Source organism: Lepidothrix coronata, unplaced genomic scaffold (assembly GCF_001604755.1).
Source record: "Lepidothrix coronata isolate B3197 unplaced genomic scaffold, Lepidothrix_coronata-1.0 Scaffold303, whole genome shotgun sequence".
Lineage (NCBI taxonomy): Eukaryota > Metazoa > Chordata > Aves > Passeriformes > Pipridae > Lepidothrix > Lepidothrix coronata.
In genome coordinates this window covers 493,301-516,517 of record NW_016690483.1, presented here as the reverse complement: position 1 = coordinate 516,517, position 23,217 = coordinate 493,301, and the positions used below count along the sequence as shown (strand labels likewise).

Below are 23,217 nucleotides of genomic sequence, written 5' to 3'. Positions count from 1 at the left end.
TTGAAGACCACCTCTCTGAAAACATCTTGGTCATTAGAAGAGAGAGAAACACTGTCCTGGGACAGCATACAGCTCTTAACTGTGTTCATTCATATTACAGCAGGACCTCCTAAAACCCCTAGAAAGAAATAAAGCCTGCACAGTGTGTGACTACACTGAAGGCAGGGCACCACACAGGCAGCCAGACAACAGGTATTACTAAACTCACCAGAAGTACATGATTTCCAATCAGACCAAGTATTCTGGTGTTATCTGTAACAGTTTTGTAGGACAAGAGTAATTTCTCCAAGATTTAAAGATCAAGAGCTTTTTGATTGATTGATTGTTGAAATAAGATGATTTTGTCCAAAACACAGGTGATGCTTGAGGTAAAGAAACTCTTGAAGCATAGTGTTTAGGAGGTTTTCTTCAGAGTCCAAATGAAATAGAGGGAAATTACTATTTCTCCAGTACGTTTAGGAATGCATTTTCACATGCAACTAAAAGTACTACGTATAAAACTCAAGTAAAAAGTAGCTAAAACACCATTACAGTACATTTCACTGAATTAGAATTGGAGAAAAGGCCTCTAGATCATTCAGATGATCGAGTCAAGCCTACCACTAAAAGCATCTGCTGATAGGTCATATTTTCTAAACCCTATATAATAATTCTTGTTGTTCTTCAGCAACTTGGTCCAAGTTTCTTTGTAATTGCAAGCTTTTCTATTCCATAAAACAATCATTTCTGAGAAAACAATGCTGTAGGAACATGACATTTTCTTTAGATATAGGAGCAACAGTTACTCTTCATTTTCCATAACTATTTCTGTGACCATAACAAGGTCTAACTGGTAATACATTTCAAATTAGGTTGTATCAGATGACTGGTGCTGGGGCTATTTTTTCATTTATGGAACACTAAGATTATAAATTACTCAAGCTAAAAATCTCGCTATTGTCAAGTAAAAGAAAATAATTACATCTTTCACCTTCTCTAAAACACTTCCATTATCAGAGCCATAAAAAAGTTGCTTTTTTTTCTTTCTTGCAATGGTATCCTGTTGCTGATTCATTTTGTTTGTGATTCAGAACACTTCCCAGAGCTCTTCTTTGCTTTATTATTGCCAGCCCAACTATCCCCACTTCTGTATGCATATGTTTTACTGCTGTCCTAAATATAATACTTCACAGTTGTCTTGTAATTCATCAATCAGTTTGAGACCATTTGTTCAAGACCGTATTTCATCCTGATCCAATCCTCCAAATTGCTGGATGTCTCTGCTGTAAAGATGCTGAGCACAAATATGTGCTGTCTAAATCACTTGAATAGCCATTAGAAAATGTTCTAGACCATGGAAAAGCCCTGTGGGACTGCCTGTTGGACTAAACCACTGCTGAGCATGTTTTTCAACATTATAGTGGTTGTATTTAGATTATTTTACTCCTCTTTTTTAATGCATAGAGTCAGATGGGACACAATTAAAAGCCGGATTAAGCAAAAGATATATCACAGCTACTATTTCATTGTTGCCTATTACCAGATAAAATGATTGATTTGTTTTATTACTGGCAAATACAGCTGAATAATTATCCTCCAGGAATTTTAAAAAAAAGTCTCATCAAATTAACAGTATAAGTTAAATTTTTCCTGTGTGTTAAAGATAAAATGCTTGCATACTGCCAGAAGGGCATGCTTTAAATAAATTAGTTATTTTGTCTTTTTTTTTTCCCCCAGTACATTTATAATCTTTACCATTCTCAAAAATAACTATTTCAAAACATATTATAATTGACTTTCATAATTTGGTAACTGGATCACACCTCTTATCTTTAACCTTTCTCCTCTGCAATTCATCTAGTTTTATTAAACTTGTATTTGCAATCAGAAACAAGAAAAGACAAGGCTAAAGAGGAAAATCCTCTGCATATTAGGGACATAACAAAGGATCCCAACAAACAGTAATACATATGCATCACTATTTTGAGAAAAGGCAAATACATTGAGGCAGAGAACATTTTGAAAGAAGGATGGCTTATTACATTTCAACCTCTACCAAAATCAAAGGAATAAAACTTGGACATTTTTTCTAATAAGTCAGTCAACTGCCTTCACCAGTACCTGACCCTTTTAAATGTTATGTTGAAAATTAGGCCTCAACAGAGGAATATTTGGAGCTTCTTTTTGTTTCTTTTAAAGATACAAAAGATATTTTGGTCAGTAAATACATAAATAAATAAATTACCTTAGCAAACTGTGCATTTATCCATTTTGTGAAAGTTTTCTTTTGAACATCTTCCCGTTCATCTGCCAGAAAAAAAGTAAAGCACTTCATTAGATTTATTCAACAAAATAGTACAATATTACTGATTAATGTTTCAGTCTTGGTTTGTTGTAAAGCTACTGATGATATTTCAAACACCTTCAGGGCACCTTTTTGGATGTATTCTGTCCTTGCCAATTACATCAACATATTTTGAAAGTCTATAGGTCCCCTTCATTCAGACCCTTCGTGGTCTATATCCCTAGTTCCTCTGACCCATCCTGTGGAGTCTTTCCTTCCAAAAGAGAACCCATTGCAGTAGGACCTGAAATATCCCATTCTAAATTTTAATTTAATACAACTATGAAAAAAACCAAACATGTGATCCAATGGTTTCGGCATCAGGACACTCTTCTACAGCACTTTTAGAAAAGTCCTTGAAACAACAACTTTATGTGCACCTTATCAAACTGTTTGAGGAAGCCTTCTGGACCAGCATGACAGTTCTCCATTGGCAGCCATACCTTATGTCTTTTCTGACTTGCAACTATTTACCTGTCAAAAATTGTTATATATTTTCCCTCCAGTGGAGAAAGAAAAAAATACCTACACTTGTTCAGCCATACACAAAATTCTTCCTCAATTCTTTAATATGAAAACTTTGTAGATGGAGATGATTATCTTAGGCCTTGGTTATATATAAGTTACAAGTACAGTCTTGATGCTGAATGGACCTGGACAAACAAAGGTCTAATTCTGATGTATATTACAGAGTTTGGAAAAGAAAGATGCTTTCAAACTAACACTTTTCATAAGCATTTGCTCAAAAAGAACTATTAGGCATCATCCCTGAAATACAAAGAACAGACCTCTTTCTTTGACAAAACAAAACCAACCAAACTAGAATTAAAGGGCATATATGGAAAAGGGTGCAGAATGCTTATACTAAAATAAAGTTCACTCAATGCAGCCTTTTGATTTGCAGTAAAATTCTCCACACTTTTTAAATAAAAAGGGACATTAAATTCCCATCTGAAATGGTCAGCAGTTAATAATGTTAATGGATACAGATGAATTTGAAAGGCAGGTATGGATGAGCTACATGAGAAATGCACAGCATTAATAATGTACTTTGCTTTCCCTCCCTCCACCCTTCCAAGAAGCCACGACAAGACAAATCTATCTTTTTTTTCTTAAAACCTCAACTCAGTTGCACTTTAAAAATATCCTTCCTCAAGAATGTTTTCCCGTCTCAAAGATACAATATACTCATGAACAAAATACTAGAGTTTGCCAAGTTTCTATTTCATTATAAAGAACTACCGTATATGAAGGAGCATATTCTAATTGCGTTCAGATGATCGTGAGTGAAAAGCTTGACAATACAATAGTACAACTGGAAACTTCCCTTAGAAAACATGCATTATAATCATTCTGCCAATAATATGAGTATTTGCTACAATAAACTCTTTAGAGTTCTACTGCTGTTTACACAAAATAATGCTGCTCCCTGCTTCATCCTTTGGCTGAAAGCGGTACTTGAATAGTTAGGAACTCATCTAAAAGCAACAGCATGTGAAGGAGATGCATGCTTTTGGTAATACATGATGCTAAAGCTGTTAAAAAATTTATTTTTTCCCACAAGTAACACCTCCCTCTTTGTTGACTGTTAGTAACTTGTTTATTATATGACTTTTGTCTCATTCCAGCCATGTGCAGTATAAAGAAGGTGAGAGAAGGAGGATGCATTTTGTTGGTGGAAGATACATATTCAATTTGATGTTGCATTATAAACTTCTTCAGCAACTTCATATACAATATTACATATAAATAGCTATTTCTGTTTAATCATCTCTGCTAAAACTGCCAAATGCAACCTTAAAGTAGGGTCGAAGAACAATATGTGGTATTTAGCAGGGAAATGGAAAGAGGCAAAAATGTCTCTTTCAAACTGTTCAGACTTCTGTTTTTCTACCTCAGGCAGCTGTAATAGCATATTTAGTAACAGAGTGGGTTTCTTTGGGTTTTTGTTTGTTTGTTTGTTTTCACAAAGATATATGCAAGTACTTTAACTAGTAGGCACCAATTAATTCCTGTCCACTGAGCTAATAAAAAACTGTGTCCCCTGAGAAAAATGAGAGTCAAACCCACAATTTGAATGTCTGAAACTTCTTCAAAGTTCAGCCGATGCTCTTCTACCTTTGTAAATACAAATCTGTTCCACTGTTGTTATTTTTATACAGAGATCATTGCAAGCACTTTTATCTCTAGATGCTTGCTCTGACAAGTTATAACACAGCAATTTGTTACTGACAGCATCCTAACCTAAAAAAGAATCAATCTTTTGCTTATGCATGGCATGATTTCCCCATTGTAAACATGATTTTTTTTTTTAAAAAAGGATGTTCTCCTAACCCAGATTTATGCATTGAATGCTAGATGTGCACGTTGAATGGCATTTGTCTAGGTGCTGCAGAAATGTGCCAAGAACATTCATCTGCCACTTTCATAATGCTGTGTTTATAAGAGCTCCTTCAGCAGTGAGCCAATGAATGTTCTTGCAGGTGTTTTTATTGTGAGCCAATAAGAATAATCAAATGGCTAGGCAGGTAATTCCTTCACCTGTTCAAGTGTAATAGAGTATGTTTATTTCTTTTCTTTCAATCTGAAAGAATTGCAAAATAGTATACTGTCTCTCTTAGGGTTCAATCTAAAAATGAAACACTGCATGGACTCCCAATTCCTTTATTGCACTAATAATGTGATCTCTTCCCACAGCAGAAATGCTTTTCTCAAAATGATGAAATAATGGACACCGAGTGGATTAAGCTTCTCTCTATAGGTTGTCAACTCAGAAAATTAATGCTCTGAGCTCTATAGAAAGCCTTCCAGAAAACAGAGATACTGACCAGTGAGATTTACCTGATTTTCATACCCTGCAGCCTGTAGTACCACTGAAGAGATCTTAATTAGAACACATTCACAAATGCGACTTACGGTTCTGATATCTGGTAGGATGAACATCCAGATTTGCAACTGTTAATGCGAACCTCTCAGATTAGCTAACTGCACATTTTGCTTTAGAAGTACTATTCCAGGTTAGGCCTCATAAGAAATTATGGCCAGGAAAGAAAGTGCAGTATTTATGAAGCTAATCATCTGATAAAGGACAGTTCTGAGATTTAACCAGGTGGAAAAGGCAATAGAGACAAATGGTACTCTGAAGAATGCTTAGGAACAATCAGGATTCAACAGAACTAAGATGCTATTATTAATGGCAAATGGTCACCTTACAACTTTCCTAAAAACTTAACAGCTCATGTTTGCAGCCTACCACTCCAATGTGATTCCCTTCTATTTTCCACAAGAAACCCCCTAACATTATGTCATCAACTCTTAGTAAACTACACTTATTACTACACTTATTTTCCCAGTTTCCACTCCCGCAAATAACACCAAACATATTAAATAAAAAATGGCATTAGGAAAAAAAAAACTATTTCAAATATCTGCTATGTTTTAGGTACTATTCTGAAAATCTAAAAGAGCATTAACAAGTCATTAAAAAGTAATACTTTCAAACAATTTGAGCTGACAAATACCAAGCAGATTGTAAAATAAACCAAGGTTCAGAAACACACACTATACATGTCACTATATCATTCCATTTGTATGATAAAAGCCACTCTGCCACAGAAAACATATAGCAGGGAGAAGGAAATTTGCACACTTTGGTGCATCCTTCCCTGTTTTTTAGAGGATCTTCATCCTCTCTTACTCCTGACACACCTAAATTAGTATTCCTTTCACAGACTCAGAGAATAGCCAAGGCCATAAGGGACCTCCAGTTCAACCCCCCAGTCAAGGAGGGTCATTTGGAGCAGATGGCCAGGACCATGTATGGTTTTTATTATCTCCAAGGATGGAGATTTGATGGTCTCTCTTCTTACAGATTGCAACACCAAGACTGCATCTTCTGCTTTCCACAGATCTGGGTAGTGGTTTATGACACAAGTGGCTTAGGAAATTCTCCTCTAGAGTAAGTATAGACCATTTTTGAAAATTAGAAGACATTCAAAAAAAGTTTACTGGTACACGAGGGGTACAGGAAATAAGCCATATCCTCAGATTACAAAGTTTAATTTTAAATAAACAACAAAAACCCCATTGTTATTAAGGTGTCAAAAAAGATGTGACATAATGTGTGTAGAGTATTTGAATCACTGCAGAGACAGACAGTGATAGGAGGCTCAGCTGCGTGACAGAAGATTTTATGCAGCCTTCAACAAGCAGTTCCATCACAGGTGGAAATACAAGCAGGAAAGAAGAGGATTTATCTTATTTTGTTACCCAGTGTTGCTCTGAGCTGGGTTAAACAATAATTGAATAGCTATATTTTGTCTCCCAGGAACTATGAGCAAGTAAGAGAAAAAAAATTCCCATATACCGCTGAAAACTTTGAAACAATGATGTTAAGGCAGGTGTCAATCCCCTCATTCGGGGCAACCGCAGGTTCATTGAAACCCTGCACTTCAGAGAATAAAACCATCAAAATTGTTATTTGATTTTCTAGCAGCCAAACAATGCAGATTGAGAAAAGGTCAGGGTTTTCTTCCGTGAGTGGGAGTGAGTACCAGGAATGGTGGGAACACTAGGAACAAAAGAGGCCACAGACAGTCACATTATTGATACTCTGGCTCCATCGACTCACTATTCTTAGAGATTTCCAGCACATTGTTACAATACTCTGCCAGTAACTACAACTGCTGAGAAATGTTCCCTTCCCATTCTTGCTTATCTGAGGGGAAAAAAAGAAATCAATGCAAGAGAATGACTGAATTATATTTGAGTGGACTAGCTTTGATTTTTAGTCATTGAGGTCATCCAAGACATTCACAAGTTGACAGGAAATACAATAGGCTGCTTTGACAGACAGCCAATGAATTTAAGTCTATTGCTCATGTAAGGCAATATGGAACATACAGTTCTTTGTCCATCTTCTTTAAATACACTGATGAGCAGTGTGTTGCCTTAATCTGAATATTGTTAAAACTCCTTGTTCCCTGTGCTACCCCTTGAGACTTTACTGTGGCACCAGAGTCAAATCACCATAATCAGACCATCTCAGGCTTTTCAAAACACTGATGAAGCTATTCAGAAGCTCAGCAGAAATGGGACTCAGAACCCTCATTAATATAGATTTTTTTAAAAAAGTACAACTAAATCCTCTGAGAAATAGTATACCAAAATTTTTTGAGATAAATTTGGTAAGATTTAAGGCAAATGTAGGAAATGAGCAGGTGTATCACTAACCAAAAAGACCTAATATCAACTCTGCTCCCCTCCATCTCCTTCAAATACAGGAATTCAGAGAGAGTGGCTCCATTCAGTGCTCAGGGGATAAATAAGATGACGGCTGTAAGACCCAATCTACAAGAGTTCTACTGATAGATTGGTGTAGCAGATTGAACTACTGAACTACCTGGCTTAGACTGAACCCCAGGCTGAGAAAACCTTTTACTTTTCTCATTTCATTATTTTAGTTGGAATTATTCTCTCATTATAAACATTTAAGGGAAACTACTTCCTGACTTTTCTTCTTTTTTTAAATTTTTTACGGCATTGCAAGTGTTTATATAAGGTCTCAATCTTCTGACCTAACTTGGACTGATTAGCTATTTAGGGAAAAAACTACAGAGTGCTTTTCAGGGCCAGTATGGATGTCATGCGTAGAAAAGCAGCAGAAGCAGCAAAAAGGATAGAGAACACAATAGAGTGCCAGCCTGGAACAGAAGGAAAGATTAAAAAAAAGAAAACAACAACAAACAACCAACCAAACAGAAAGATGAGGAAGCGGTGGGGTGGAAGAGAGAAAGGGAAGTAAACCCCTTTACCCTGCCTTGGGGGAGGGGGGGGAGGGAAAAAGGCATATGGAAAAGCAGGAGTGGGATGGGAAACGGCAGAGATAAATACTTCCTTTCTGGAAAGAAAAAAGGGATGATATCTGGTAGCTAGATCATATGCAGGGAACCAGTGAGTCTGAACAAAAGAACTACTGGAGCATGTGCAGCTTAGTCAAAAAAGATTTGACTAGCATCCAAAAGTACCAGGATAATGCAAACAAGCTACATATGATTCCTAAAAAAATAATGGGCAGCTGGGCAATGTACACATAGATTTAAATCTGAACAAAATCATGTAATCTGCCACGTTTGGTAACCATCCCCTACCATCCCCCCACCATTTCTCAACCCTTTTCCCTAAATAAATTGTGGCAGATGCAACTCCCAAGAAAAAAGCAGGAGCACAATTCCAATGAAATTTAAAAAGAGAAGAAAAGAAGCAGAATTTCAGTTCACATTTCCAGAACATTTAAAGTATACACAACATGGGGTATTCAGCTCCAATTCATACACTGGTAATGACATTCCCAGTATATGGCCTAGTCCTCCTCTGGTCTACACACAAATACACTTTGGGAACTGATTATACTTCGTGGCTATGGATTTGACCCAGGAGGAAGGAGCAGAATGGCAAATAGACAATAACTTTCCTAAAGTGCCCTATGGGATGGCCTTTGTCTTCTTGCTGACTGGCTCTTAAGTGAAGTAGCCAATGACTTAGCTGTATAGGTTGGGAAAAAAAAAAAAAAAAAAAAAAGGAAGAAAAAAAATAAATAAAAAAAAAAAAAAAAAAAAAAAATCCACTTTTTTTTCCCCTTGAAAAGCTTCCTGGAACTTTTTCCACTTGATTTTGTATGGAAGGTAAGCATGCTTTGAAAGAGGGCCCTGATTTCATGCCTCTTGTCATCAGCAGGATAAGGGCATGGAAACAGATTATCAGTGCTTTCATCTCCCATCTATATCAACCTGACACTGATTGTCAGGACACCTCCCTCAAGTGCTGGTGACCCACCCCTGCCTTACGCTTTCAAGGATAAGGGCTTAAAAGAGTTTTGAACCACAGTCTACCAAAAATACCCTGGTCTTTATTATTGACAGCTTTGCAAACACAAGCTTAACTGTTTTTGTTAGTTGGGGTTTTTTTAATTATTATTTTCTAACCAGGAATTACTTTGGATCCAGTAAGTTTTTCCCAAAGAGAAATCACTCCTAATATGCAACCTAAAAAGCCCCAGTGTTTCAATATGCCAGATTTCTCTGCGAAAGATAAATCAATTCTCAAAATTACAGAACTAACCTATCTTTGCCTGACAAGTTAGTCCTTCAAAAGGAGTTCAGCTTACGACTTATTATCTTTACATGGGAATCTATTATAATTCATTTGGATATTCACCTGTGTATGAGTAGTGTCCCTTTTTTTCTCTCTTTTTCAATGTCATATACATATACTGACAAATGAAAAGCAGGCTTGATAACATTAATAGAAGCTCATGCTATTTTAGCATCATACCATTGTTATAACAGTATCTTCTGAATACTGTGGATCATATATTAAATCTTAAAAATGAGGTAATATGTTTGTCTTCACTTAAATGCCCATGGTACTTAGAAGTGCTGTACAAGCTGAACCACTGCAGCTTTCTGGAACTTGCAGAATATTGTATGATTTAACTGTATTATCAAATTTTTGGCAGTCAGATACCAATGAAATCACGTTGCCAGTATGTCCAAGGACCTTGAAAAAATACCAATGAGGATGATTAAAGAGCATTTTTTTGTTGTTGCTAAAAGCAACAAAATCCATTTACAGGATAAGTCTCATTAATGCTATAAAATGTACTAAATTAAAAAAAAAATGGAGAAGATTACCAACATTATCAAAATGTGAAAGAAAACTAGGAGTTGATCAAAACTGACTTAATCTTGTCAAATGAGTATATTTGGGGAAAATACCTTCATTTTCTTGACGGACCCATTCGAGCAGAATTTTTTTTCTGTTCTTGTTTACAGATTAGAGAAGCAGAAGTTAAATGCTGCTAATACATCATGTGCTGCTATATAAAATCATCAGAAATGCTTTTTGCCACATTTGATTTACTATTACCATTATTATTTTTATATATAAAACCTATTGCAACTCCACAACCCAAATCTGAAATTTTTACCACAGCTGATGAGAGATACTTTGATCCTTTCATCTCCCAAAAACAACTAACGACTTGTAAGGTCGGTTAGCAGAAATCACATTGTGCTCCAAGTAAGGAAGCAATATTTGTAGCTCAGACCCTTCTCTGGTTGTTGGTCTGACTTGGACAAAAGGGTAGAACCTAACTGACATTTAAAAAAGAAACCAAACATATAACTTCTTTGAAGGAGTGAGTAGATGCGGTAAACTGATTAAATACATCTTGACTGAAGTGACTGTGGTTTCAGAGGTTCTTTCTTTTAAGCCATTTTTGTTCCTTCCCAGAGAAAATGGGAATCATTATCTGAAGACAGAGAGAATCAGTATCAGCCTTTTTTCCCTCCTCGGAGCACATATGTGTCTCCATACTCTGCTCCTTGCCCAGGAAGGACGGCAGCGTTCGGACACATGGATAGGCCCAAGCCGGCCACATGGCAGCAGCAGTCCCTCTGCCAGCCCTATCCTACAGCCAGCACCCAGAAAACCCTCATCAGTTAAAGACTAATAAAATTGGTTTGTGTACACAGCACCTTTAGTGCACCTGTAACAAGCATTGTTACTCCTCTGTACAGAGGATCTGAGAACTGCTGAAACTAACTCAAAGTGAAAGCGAGCGCTCTCACCTTGGCTGCTGTTACACAGCTGGCTCCAAGAGAACCCCAGCATTATAAATGTCCCTGTCACTGCTGTGGGAAAAGTTACAGACCAAAAAACAGCAGCACTGGCAGTTCCTTTGTTTCAGCGATGTCACAAAAAAAAAAAAATCCCCCCAAAATAGGAAACTTGTTTTGGAAAAACTTTAAACAGCTCTGGCCTTTATGGTTTTCACCAGGAGAGTTACATGCACAGTGAGGAGGAAAGCTGTGGCCAACACTGAAGTTTATTTTTCAGGGGACAGGGGCTATAGGTTCTTTTTTTTTTTTATTTGTTTGTGTTTTTCTAGACCTTGGAAGGGAGATCAGCACTTAGTTATCAGTGGGCCATATCATAGTAAGGTGTGGCAGAGACAATGCATGGGAAGCATTATTATAACATAGAATAATTATTAGAAATAAAAAAGTCAAGGTTATGTAACAAGACAAAATTACTCATAATTTTCCTATTTATAACCTTTATGAAAAATACACAATTACTTTTGTTTTGTTCAGAAAACAGAAGATAAATGTTTACCGTTGGACCGAGTGTGTCCTTCCTTATCTGGAGATTTTTACCATCTAGGTTTCTATTTCTGTTCAAATATGAGCGATAGAGGACCAAGGACTAAGGATGACAGTGTACATTCATGAGCCAGTCAGAGCATCACGCATAAAAAAGGCAAAATAGGAGCCCACAAACTTTCTGAACTATAGACTTGCAACTAATAACAAGTGAAGCTGAAAGAAGCATCATGATTTAAAACAGGTAATCAGAGTCTTACACATGACACTAGTACCTAGTGTTTCACAGAAGCTTCTGATGTGAAAATGAAATTGCTGTTCTGTTTTCAGCAAATGCCACCTAGTGATGCATAGTTGCAAAGCTTTGAACCGCTGTGATTTTCATGTATTTTGTCCCAGATTTTCTGATTTGCTCCTATGAAAAAAAAAAGTCAGGCAAATGCTTACATGGTCACAGACACTCCAAATTCATGTCACACAAGTGCAGAACACAGAGAAGGATGGGTTAACCACATGTGAAAGGCCAACACTTGTTTCAGTTTGTATTAAAATATTCATTACAAACAACCATGCTAAGTACACCGTGGTGGATAGCACTACTCCATAATATTTCAAGTTCCTTTTTTGTTCCTCTGTCAAAAGCAATTAGAGAACAGGCTGTTCTAGTCTGCTTGACTGACTGCTGTCTACTTTATTTCATCTGACCCAATTAGTATCTGAGTTAATTAGGAGAAGCTGCCACTGAGACATCAGAGAATGTGTCAGAGAAGTTTGCAATTAGTAAGACCAAGGTGTTAATATGCAATTGTTTACAACACACACACCTTGTTCTTACAGTGAAGATACTGTCATTGTAAAGCTAATAGCATCTACTGGCCCACAGTTAGGCTTCTCCTTATTACACAACTTTTGCAAAGCTTTGAAAGAAAGGAAACACGCCCCTAAGAACATCTGTATAAATTAAAGGTAAGTGAACTGTATTTTCCACTCCTGTTTTCACCTCATCTGAAGTAGACAAAGGAACGATAAATGTATCTGAATCAAAGTTCTGATTTATTTAATTCACAGAGAACTATTACAGATTGCATGTTGTCAGGTCTCTCGGCATCCTCTCACCATCCCCAAGAATCCTCTTTCTCTCAAGGGGAGAAAAGGAAAGATAGTCAGAGAGTAAGACAGAGCATTTCAAAAGCCCTTGTTGATACTGATAATTGGAAGGGGGGGGAAGCTAATACAGTAAAATTTAATTCTCCTGAAGCCCTTCCCATTTCACAGCTACTTATACTCTTTGTAGTGGCTCAATTGTATGACTGGCTGAAGGATCTTAAATTTTCAGAAATACACATTAGAACATGATTGCCTAGTATTACCCCAGATTTGGGAAAACTCCTGTTTTGTACGGATGAAGGCTAATACAAATTAGATAAAAATCTAAATACCAGCACTTCACAGAAAACCTGGATTACAAGGCATGTTAAATGTGCCCCCTTTACCCCCATAATGTCTAGCGTTCCTGAAATTCATTGAATTTCTACACAGAAGTTCAAAAGTAACACCTTGCAAACAGCCACAATGTTTACTGTAGACTGTTCTTCTTTTAGCTTCTTTCTGAGGCTTCTATTTTCATTTAACAGCTTTAGTTGGGAAGTGACATGTTTAGTTCCTAACACAAAGAAAAAAACATTCAAATGGGAAGAAGGGGGGATGTTGTTTGCCTCTTTTGTCTCTAAGATACTGAAAAATGAGAGCACAATAGAAATCAGATTGTCTTCATCCACACATGGTGACAACCATTACAAAGAAAATGCACTTTTTAGAATTTTTAAGACAAAATGTATTAAAGTTAGAACTCATCAACGTGCCCAGAGCCACCAATAGTTCCAGCTGTGTTTCTCCCCAGAAGCACATGGGGAAAAACTATCATCATACAGAACAGACATAAGCTGTAGAAATTATACTGCTGAAGACAAAAGAAGCACTTAGGGTGAGGTGCCATCCTTGTCTATCAAGTTATACAATAGCACTGAGTTTTGGTCCAATATCTGTCTATTAACTACTGCATTCAGAAGTAGACAGCCTGTGACATGCAGAGGAAGTATAGGATGTATTTCTTTTTAAGCAGTCAGGTGTAGGTCCCACTTATGAACATTTTAATATCTATAGTACAACATGCTTTGCTATATGTTGTTAAACATATTGCTTACAACTCTGCAGATACTTCTCAGATTATTTTTAAGTTGTCTAAGGAACTAACTGAAAGTCGTAAGTATCCAAAAACCATATACCTGACATTAGCGCACTGGGATTTGTTAAGTTTAAATACTCAGTTTGGGGCTGGACACATTGTTGTGCTTTGTCCGTCCCCTTGTGTGGATGAACATCTTAAATTTATCTTGAGAGCAATTTTTAGAAAGGTAACATCATTAGATTTTGTAACATGTCCCTGAAATTATTACTCCACTTTAGAATATTTGAAGCACTAGTGAAATATTTGTTAAAATTAGATTTAAACATGAGTACTGTTCATTTTCTCATTAAGTGGGCATTGTCTGAGCAATTTACAAGATTATTTGCAATAACAAATTCTATTTAAATCTTGCCCTCCTAACTGAAACTAGGATTTTCTGACTGTACTAGACATGAACATTTTAGATAACTACTATATTTGTTGCCTGTATGTATTCTGTGCATCGATCGAGTTTTTTTTTTCATTTCATACATCATTCAGAACTGCTTGCAATGAAGGATTTCATATCTATAACATTAAGCGAAGATTAAGAAATATTATTATTGATGTTAGGACAGCTACCTATTATAAACATTGATTTTATTTCAATTCAGTGCCAACTCATCAGCTCTACTGAGAAGAGCTCTGTTTCCTTAATATAGATTCAGTACAGAAAAAGACAAAAAACATATATTTGTCATTCTTTTTACAGTTGTTCTTTTCCAGTCTAGACAACTCAAGGCAAGTATGACATTTCACAGGATCATAAACTACATTGAAGAAAAATACTGTCATTCTATTCCAATGTTTTTGCAACAGTAAAGAAGAGTAATTTTCTTTGTAGCCTAATGCCTTTTAGAGGCATCTTAATCAATCTGCATGCATATTTTGGTCACATCCATCCTAATAGAGAAACAGAAGTGAATAGATACTGGAATTTCATGTTTGGCTTCTATCTTGGAGGACTGTACAAAAGACCAATTGAAAATGCATGGCCAGTCTTCGCGAGCGAAGATTTGGGAAAGGTCATTAACCCTTCGAGCCTGCGCAGTGGATTTTTTAGGTGAGACACAGCGTGCGNCATCTGCCGGGGCCGAGCAAGCTTGGACAGTGGCAGTGAGGTCCCCAGGACGTAGGTTTGTTTAGAGTGACCTTCTCTTAGATGGATGGCCTTACAGGGCTGACGAGCTCCATCTGCCCGGGGGAGTTTCCCTGACCGGGAATCGAACCCAGGCCGCAGCGGTGAGAGTGCTGCATCCTAACCACTAAACCACCAGGGGGCCCCTAATTGAAAATATTCAGGGTAGAAAACTCACAAGCCAATGGAGGAAGGGGAGGAAGGGAAGGAAGGGAAAAAAAAGATCCTTCCACTCTCCTTGGCCTGGGACCCCAAACAACTCCTATCAGACTCCAGTAAAATATTTCCCTTCATATAGTGACATAATGGTCCAGACAACTTCTCTTTCCCTATGCATCCTAGAGGCTCCCAGTTTACATCACAGTGTTCCAAATGTGCATCACAGAAGTTTCAGTTTTGGAAATACTGATTATCCCTAGGAAGTAGTTTTGCCACTTTGTTTGCATATGCTTATATTGAGACATATCAGCATTTTTATTAAAGTAATAACAAAAGCATAAAAAATTGCATGTATCAAAATTCGAAAGATTTGAGCATGCACGAATGCTACTGAAGTCAGATAAGAATAATTAGGTGTTTCTAAGCCTTTGAAATCAAACTTGGAAATTGATTAGGATTTCATGGCTGCTTTCCAAGACAACTACATTTCTTCAATTTATAACATGCATAAAAAGACAAAAAAAGCTAAGAAGAGAACACATGTATTTTATTAGGGAACTGTCATACCTTTGGTAAGTTCAGCATAAATATTTCATTGAACAATGGCAAAATGAGGTGGGAACAGGAATACCACACAATGCATGCACATGGCAAACGACTTCTTCTGCCTATTCTTTGCTTGACAAGGCTTTAGTTTTGCAGAAACCAGAATTATATGCATAAGAAGGGGACCTAATTCTTGCTGCATTTATGTACTGCATAGTAAGTTTTTCCAATGGTCAGTCTAAAGCAACAGCTTCTCAGTAAGAACACGCCAAAAATAATATTTTAAGTAGAAACTCAAAATATTTGTTAAACAAATGCAAAAATATATAATGCAAAAATTTATGGTTACCTTACTAGGAAAGGAAACAGAGAAGAAATGAGGATCCAAATGCAAAGACTCCAGATAAAATCTTACTCAAGACGCTGAAACTGTTACACTGTGGCCTTGACAGATACTAAAAACTTGTACATGAACCAGGGAAACTCACTGAAATTAAAGCATGACGGTTTAGAATGGATCAAAAAAAAAAATTTTACCCATTAATTCTCAGGAAGTTCAAGATAGCACTGTACAAAACCGTTCAATGTGAACACAAGAGAAAATATACTTCCTCTTTCCCTGCTCAAATCATGGAAAATTCCTATTGACTTCATACTTCTCCATTTATTTATTAATATTTCACCTCCTATGCACAGTCTTTAGGGTTTTTTGTGGTTTCACACTCCAAAATTTGAATCTGGTCACCCACTCACTATCACACTGTGGAACTCCTGAGCATACTAAATCCTTGGGACAAATGTGGAAAAGGATAAAAGAGGATTTATAAAATTTAATGGTGGAAAGGTATTCCCATGAATCTAAACACAAGTATCCTGAGGCAGTGCTTAGCTTCAGTAAAGACTAATTACTAATATCCAGAAGCTGCAAGGTATTATCTACCATGTAATGGATTCTTGTTTCACAGCATTGCTAGATTTGGACTTTTAGGCTAATTCAGTGAGCACCAGGATTAAGAAAATTAGAATGGCTTCTGTATTTTGCTCGTTTTACTCAACTCACAAAAGAAATATTCTTTGGCCAATACAAGAACCAAAAAGAAAGTATATTTCTGAGAATTTTGAGAAGTGAGGAATGAGCTGGCTACTCCTCTAATATTTGCAATGCCTAACAACTAACTTAGCAACCACATAAATAGTGTCTATGTTATTTTGGTATTTTTACATCACTAATTGTCAGGCATTCTTCATCAGCATCATCAGCTTGATGACAATGACATACAGAGGTTAAATCACTTGGATATCTGATTAGCCATCAGAAACAATACTTCTATGACATTCAGGCTCCACCTAACATCACAGCAGGTCCCAGGGAGTTTGCAACTAAATAGTAGTTTTGGAAATTAAAAATACTGCCATTCTTATAATGGAAGAAGTAGAATATCATGCAGCAGGCAGTTAGATTAATATAAGTAACATCAAAGGCACTTATAATTAATACAAAGCAACTTACAAAGGTCAAATTGACATGACTGTCATATTTCAACCAATATAAATGGAACTCTTAAAATTCTCTCCATTTCTCTTTTATTTTCCCAGTAATAAGGAAACGGAATGAATTTCAGGTCTTGAACATTTTTCCTCTGCTCACAGTTTAGTCTTGAATGGAGAAAGGACTTTGGTAATACACAGTTCTCCATATTAAATTGTTTAACAGCTAAGGAGATCGCTGTGCATAAAAAACTCATGCTTTTGAAATTATTTACGTTCCAACCAAATGTTATACTCAAAACATGAAGAAAGCTTAAGATAGCTTCTAAACTGTGTTTGTTCATATAATCAGGCATGCAGACTGTATTTAATAGAATATGATGAAGATATTTGCCCCCTGCTAGGTTTTACACATGATAAGGAACTACCCAGAACGCAGACTGAACTTTTGGACTAAGCAAAGTGAGCCTGGTTACTAACTTAAACAGTGAGAGAATGTGATTGACATTTCCTATTTCCCCATGAAGCTAGGTGTGGTCATGAGAAAATAATTTTCAGCGCTAACAGCAAATATATTGAAAGAACTATTCATTGAGACGGAAAAGAAGCAAGATACAGAAGGAGTATAAAAACAAAATTTTAAAGCTGACTGTACTGTAATTGGATTAAATTATCCTCAAGACAAAGTAAGGATTTACACATAGGAAAAAAAATTATGACAGTAAATGGAAATATGACAATGTCTCTGTAGAAATGCAGTAACACTGTAAAACAGAACTGTAAGTTGTGAGACATTCATTTTCATTCACAAAGTTTTTAAAATTTTTACACATCATTAGATGGATATTAATCAGTCAGAGAAACATAAGCTCTTTGCTTTATTTTTGGAATATTTTTCACTGTGATCTTTGGCTTGTACCACATGAACCTCACACAAAACATGAGAATTTCTTTAATGATGTAACATTCAACCAACCTGTATGACAGCTTATTGTCAGGACTTATATATTTTAAAAATTGAAAAAGTTTATAGTCTCAGAAACAGAAACAATTAACTCATCTTCCTTTCAGTTGTTGGCTTATTTAAATGGACTTGATTTAAGGTGAGCATTTAAGGGTTGGCCGCTTTTTATTTTAAAATGGAACAGATGTACACCTACTTTTCGATGTACTGCACTGTCAAGACATTCCCCACAGCACTCCTGTAGTTTAGGGCTCTGCTAGAACAGAGGAACCTACTGTATATTTCAACTTTGAAATAAAATAATACTGCATGTACAGGAAAAAAAACAAAACCAAACTAAACAAAAACAAAAATAAAGCAACAAAGAATAAGAGAGTACTTCCCTATTTCACAGTCATTTGGCAGACAAGTCACTCTCCTGGTTGGAAGGAGGGGAAAAAATCAGTGTCATTGCTTGAAATGATGCATGTTACTGGATTACTCTCATTAGTGAGGATTACAATCTTGGCAGTCTAAGCAACATAGATTGAAATAACTACAGCATGTATAATACTAATGCTATGAAATAAGTAAATTATGGAATTATAGGCCATTATCAGTTTGTAAAGCTTAATACCTTTCCCAAGCTATTTTTTTTTAATTTCTCTTTTCCACAGAACTTCACATCTTTGAAAGTGTTTCTATACTTCCTAAGTAACACACAGTTCCTAAGATTGCAGTGAAAGTAGCAGAGAAAAACACTCAAAAGTTGGCTTTGATTTTTACTACCAGCCTTGTCAAAAATATAAGCATTTTCCAACTGTAAGAGTTGAGATTAGATATTACTTTACAGAATTAATTATTATGAATATTAGATGCTGCTTGAGAGAATGAACTAATACTGACAAAAACATACAAGGCATTAAAATTCTGTGCACTTACTTACACCATACAGTTATAAAAAGATGAAAAAAAAAGGAAGGTGCATTAATTTTAATTTTACAAAATTGCAATTTATCCAGAAATCTGATTGTTAATTAACAGACTCTCAATGCACATTCAGAAGACTATCAAAACAAATACATCAATGAAGTGATTCAGAGGCAAATTACAAACAATAAAAAAATCATCATGAGGTAATTTTCAAATGCACCCATATTCAAATTTTGCAGTATTTGTATCAAGTGAAATGTAAGGCTACCCAAGGAAACAATTCAAACACACTGATATACACACATACACAAGGATATACATGGTTAAAGTACTGAAGTTTTTGTGGTGAGTTGTGACCTTCAGATGCTTCATAGCTCTGTGACTGCTTGGCTGTGATAGAAGCAGAATATTCACCCACACGATGTTCACTTGTTCATCTCTATATGCACATCTCTATAGTACTGATACACAAACACAGCTTTGCAAGTATTTCTGGGCACATACATGTGATGATGTTTGATTAAATTTATTAAACCGTTCAAGCAAGAAGTGTTCCCCTCACTTCTGAGTATTTCTGGAGATCATTTTCAATTCTAATGGCACTAAAGTGAGCATTAAATCTGGTTCTTGTTCCTTAATTCATTATTTATTCTGGGAACGTAAACTTTAACCTATATATATAAGCAGCTCTTTTTAACTTCCATACTGTATATTTGATCGCTGCTGGATTTTTTTTTCAATGCTATTACTAGCTGTCATCTTCACTTTGCAAACTCCAATTAGGCTTGGTGATTAAAATGCATTAACTACATTTCTGAGAGCTGTTATATGTTACAAAGACTGTAGATTGTGTGTGCCTTTCCTACTGCTGACTATTTTTTGGCAGACTATTATCCTCAACCATTAACTACTGCCTCTACATTTCTCTGCAAAATGTACACACAAGGTACAGGAGACCCATAATGAAATTGCCAACTATCAACAAATATTTCAAGTAACAAGTCCAACCAATCAGAACTTTTGGGTTACTTTGCAAATGTAATTGCAGCAGAAATTCTTTGAGAAGGCCTGATCATTTAGCTGAAGACTGAAATGGCTGAATGTGTTATGCATACATGGTGTTAACACATTTTATATATTCACCCTCTGCCACCTTTAATACTTCAAGACAGTGCGTCTTGCTCTATATTTTGTACCTTTTTGAAAATCTGCTGTTCCTGTAAGTGAGAAGCCAGGTAAGCACTGCCACCTCTGCCACTTCTGTGTCTGCAAACCTAAACCACCGTGCACAATATTACAAAAAGCCTCACCATCCAAAAGGGCCGTTGATGTCAACCCAAAAGGTATTCCAGACACACAGTGAACCACAGATAATATATAAGTATCCATAACAAGTCCACCCAATTTCTCTCTCTCTACAAGGTGGGCTGGCATGCTGACATCTCTGCTGCCCTTCTCCCAAAACCTACACTTAACTGGGAAAGATGCCAACAGAATACAGAGTGCCTCCAAAATAGCAACAACTTATGCCACTGAGATTTACAAGCAAGTCATTAAACGAAGATAATACGAACAGAAATATGCTAAACACTCTTCACAATTCATTTGCATTCAGGTTTAGCTAACTGAAATGCTTGAGGAAGACCTGGATTCCAGATTAGGTATGATGCCCCTCCTCCCAAATTAGTAAGGTCTTCTCCCCTACTGCTGCTGGTGAACGACCTACTGAAGCAGAAAGCAGCATTGGCTGCTCCCTGATGCAGCCGTCATTGCCTCTGGTTCCCATCTGAAGAAGTGAAGAATAATTTTGCATTGATGGGAGAGGTGTACATTTTGCTGTCTTTTATTTAGGCCCTTTTTTTCTGTTGTATTGGTTTTTTGGTTTTTATAACTTTAAAAAAAGGGGAAACACATTTTATTCTTAATTTACATGAACGGTTATTAACAGAGTTGTTGAAAAGGACTGTGTAAGGCTATGGTGGTAGATTAATTAAAAGGATGAAAATACCCCTAGTCAAAGGGTGAATCCATCTATAGAATTGCTATCAAGGAGAGGAATTGCTGAAAATACGATTTGTTCTTTTATAGCAAGTAAGAAAACCATATATTGATTCAAATGTCATCTCTCGTTTGGCTAGAGTACCATTGTTACATTTAATTAATACAATGAAATTTCCCACATTATCCAGTTAGTTGCTTAATACTGTTAGAATGAAGTTAAATAAGTACTCTAACTCCTTACAAAAACTGAAATGAAAATTAAGCAGCAGTGACATTTCTTGACATCATGAAGCATTTTTTTCATTTACTTTGTATACTTCATTTTCTGTAACACTCCAGTAACAAGCAGAAAAGTAACATACTTAATTCTGGTATACTTTATATGCTAATAGTTACCAAAGGCAACAAGTATCATTTCTCAATCACATTAAAACAGACACAACGGTACTTGCAGTATGACTATACTGGTCTCCCTACTAAGCACAAGCCTTCACAGTGAGGCATGACCTCTTACTTTCTTTGCAAAAAGTATAAACTGATAAGACACGAGAGTTCACTGCCTAACAGAACAAAAATAACTCCTGTATGTTAAGTATATGTGCACACATATTACATATTACTAAATGAAAAATTACATATTATTACCGTCAAAGGCTCTTTTCTGAAGTCCTATATGAAAACACGGTACCAAAAGCCTACTTACTTAAAATGTGCTGGTTTACTCACTGATGAGATGTACAAGAAAGCAAACTTTTATTTTCCACCCATATATATGCATATCCATATATCTGGATATCTATGGACATATACAATGTGGGGTTCATAGTCTGATCCAATTTGCTACATCCAGATCACCAAGCAGTCTGCTCTAAGATATGTGTGCCAGACTTCAATTTAGACTAACTTAGCTGAGTTTATCACTGCATTGAGGGTGCTGGTGAGACCACACACTGTTCATGGGAGGATTTTCCTGTAGCACAGCCAAGCTGAAAGCAAGGGGAGCAGAGGGACAAAAGCTGCGACTCAGCTCTTGCTTTGCTCTTGAAGGGTTTTTAGTTGAGGGGGCTACCAGGAAGATACCCTTCCCTAAGCAGCCATGAGTAACTTTGGTTCACAACAGTTTGTTTTGCTTGCAACATCAGGAAAATAAAAGCAAGCCAGGGGCTTTCATGTGATTGGGTCATAATTAACCAACAAACAGAACAATTAACAACAAACAGAAAATTGCTCAAGATCTGCAAGTGGCTCAACATTATTCTGAGATGCCACCAGATATATCAGTCAGGAGTTGAATGCTAATTGCTAAGGTCAGTCATTATTCACTCCATTTCAAAACACTAATTTGATGAACTATTTGTACTATTAATATTTAGGCACTCAAGCTTTACTGTTGCAAATGTTCCTGATGGAGTAAGGTAAAACACTCAATTTTGTATATTCTGTGTGTGCAAAACTCCAACTGAATTCTACAGCCTAAAATGTAGGAATAAAAACATAATTGGAAATAGATACTAATGCTGGCTAATTGAAAATTTACTTTGAAATGAGGAATTAGTACTCATAATTTCAAAATATAAATTGAGAACTAGAAATATTTGCAAATCCTCAATCTGTTAATAATTATTCACTGAAATTTGAATAATTGTGGATGATGACTGTGTTGAAAAATTTTGCTCATAAACAAAGGCCTCCAAAAGCTAAGTACAGCATTTTAAGCAGACGTACACAATTTAACAGTGCCAAAAATAGTAACCTTTTAACTAGTCACTCACTAAATAGCTACTTTTCCTAAACATAAAGCAATCCCATTAATTCAGCCTTTATAAACTTCATTTTTTAAGTGGATACAGAATTTACTGTGGCTTTATTTTGTCTAACTTTGTTTGCAATACATCTGAAACCATCTTAGTGAAACTAAGTGAATAAACCCAGCTCATGCCTGTACCGAAGGATAACAGAATGTGGCTCCCCATGTCAAAACCTGTCATACAATACCTTCAAATATTAAGAACTATTTTGGTGATTAATTTGCTGCACTGATTTACGGCAACAAATATGTAGATATAATGCACCAGTATAACTTATGCACTGCATCATCAATAAACAAATGACACCTTTATTTAAAATAAAAAAAGACTGAGAATTATGAAGCTACTCAGCCATCTGTGCTGTTAGGACTGTAGGCTTTCAGCATTATTTAAAACAGGCTAGCTAATACACATTCCTGATATATAATTAAAAGTCATGTTTGGGAGTTTTTTGGCTGGAGTATGTCATTTTATTAAAGAAGTCTTT

General features: G+C 36.1%; 1 protein-coding gene across 1 annotated transcript in view; it reads right to left on the bottom strand.

Moving 5' to 3' along the window:
- LOC108508539 (dystrophin-like) overlaps nucleotides 1-23,217 on the bottom strand; it is a gene marked incomplete at its 3' end in the record, with an annotated part of 198,958 nt that overhangs the window by 87,868 nt on the left and 87,873 nt on the right. Inside the window, exon 2 of the mRNA XM_017837392.1 lies at nucleotides 2,225-2,286. Coding sequence (XP_017692881.1) covers nucleotides 2,225-2,286 — 62 coding nt within the window. The remainder of the gene's footprint in view (nucleotides 1-2,224; nucleotides 2,287-23,217) is intronic.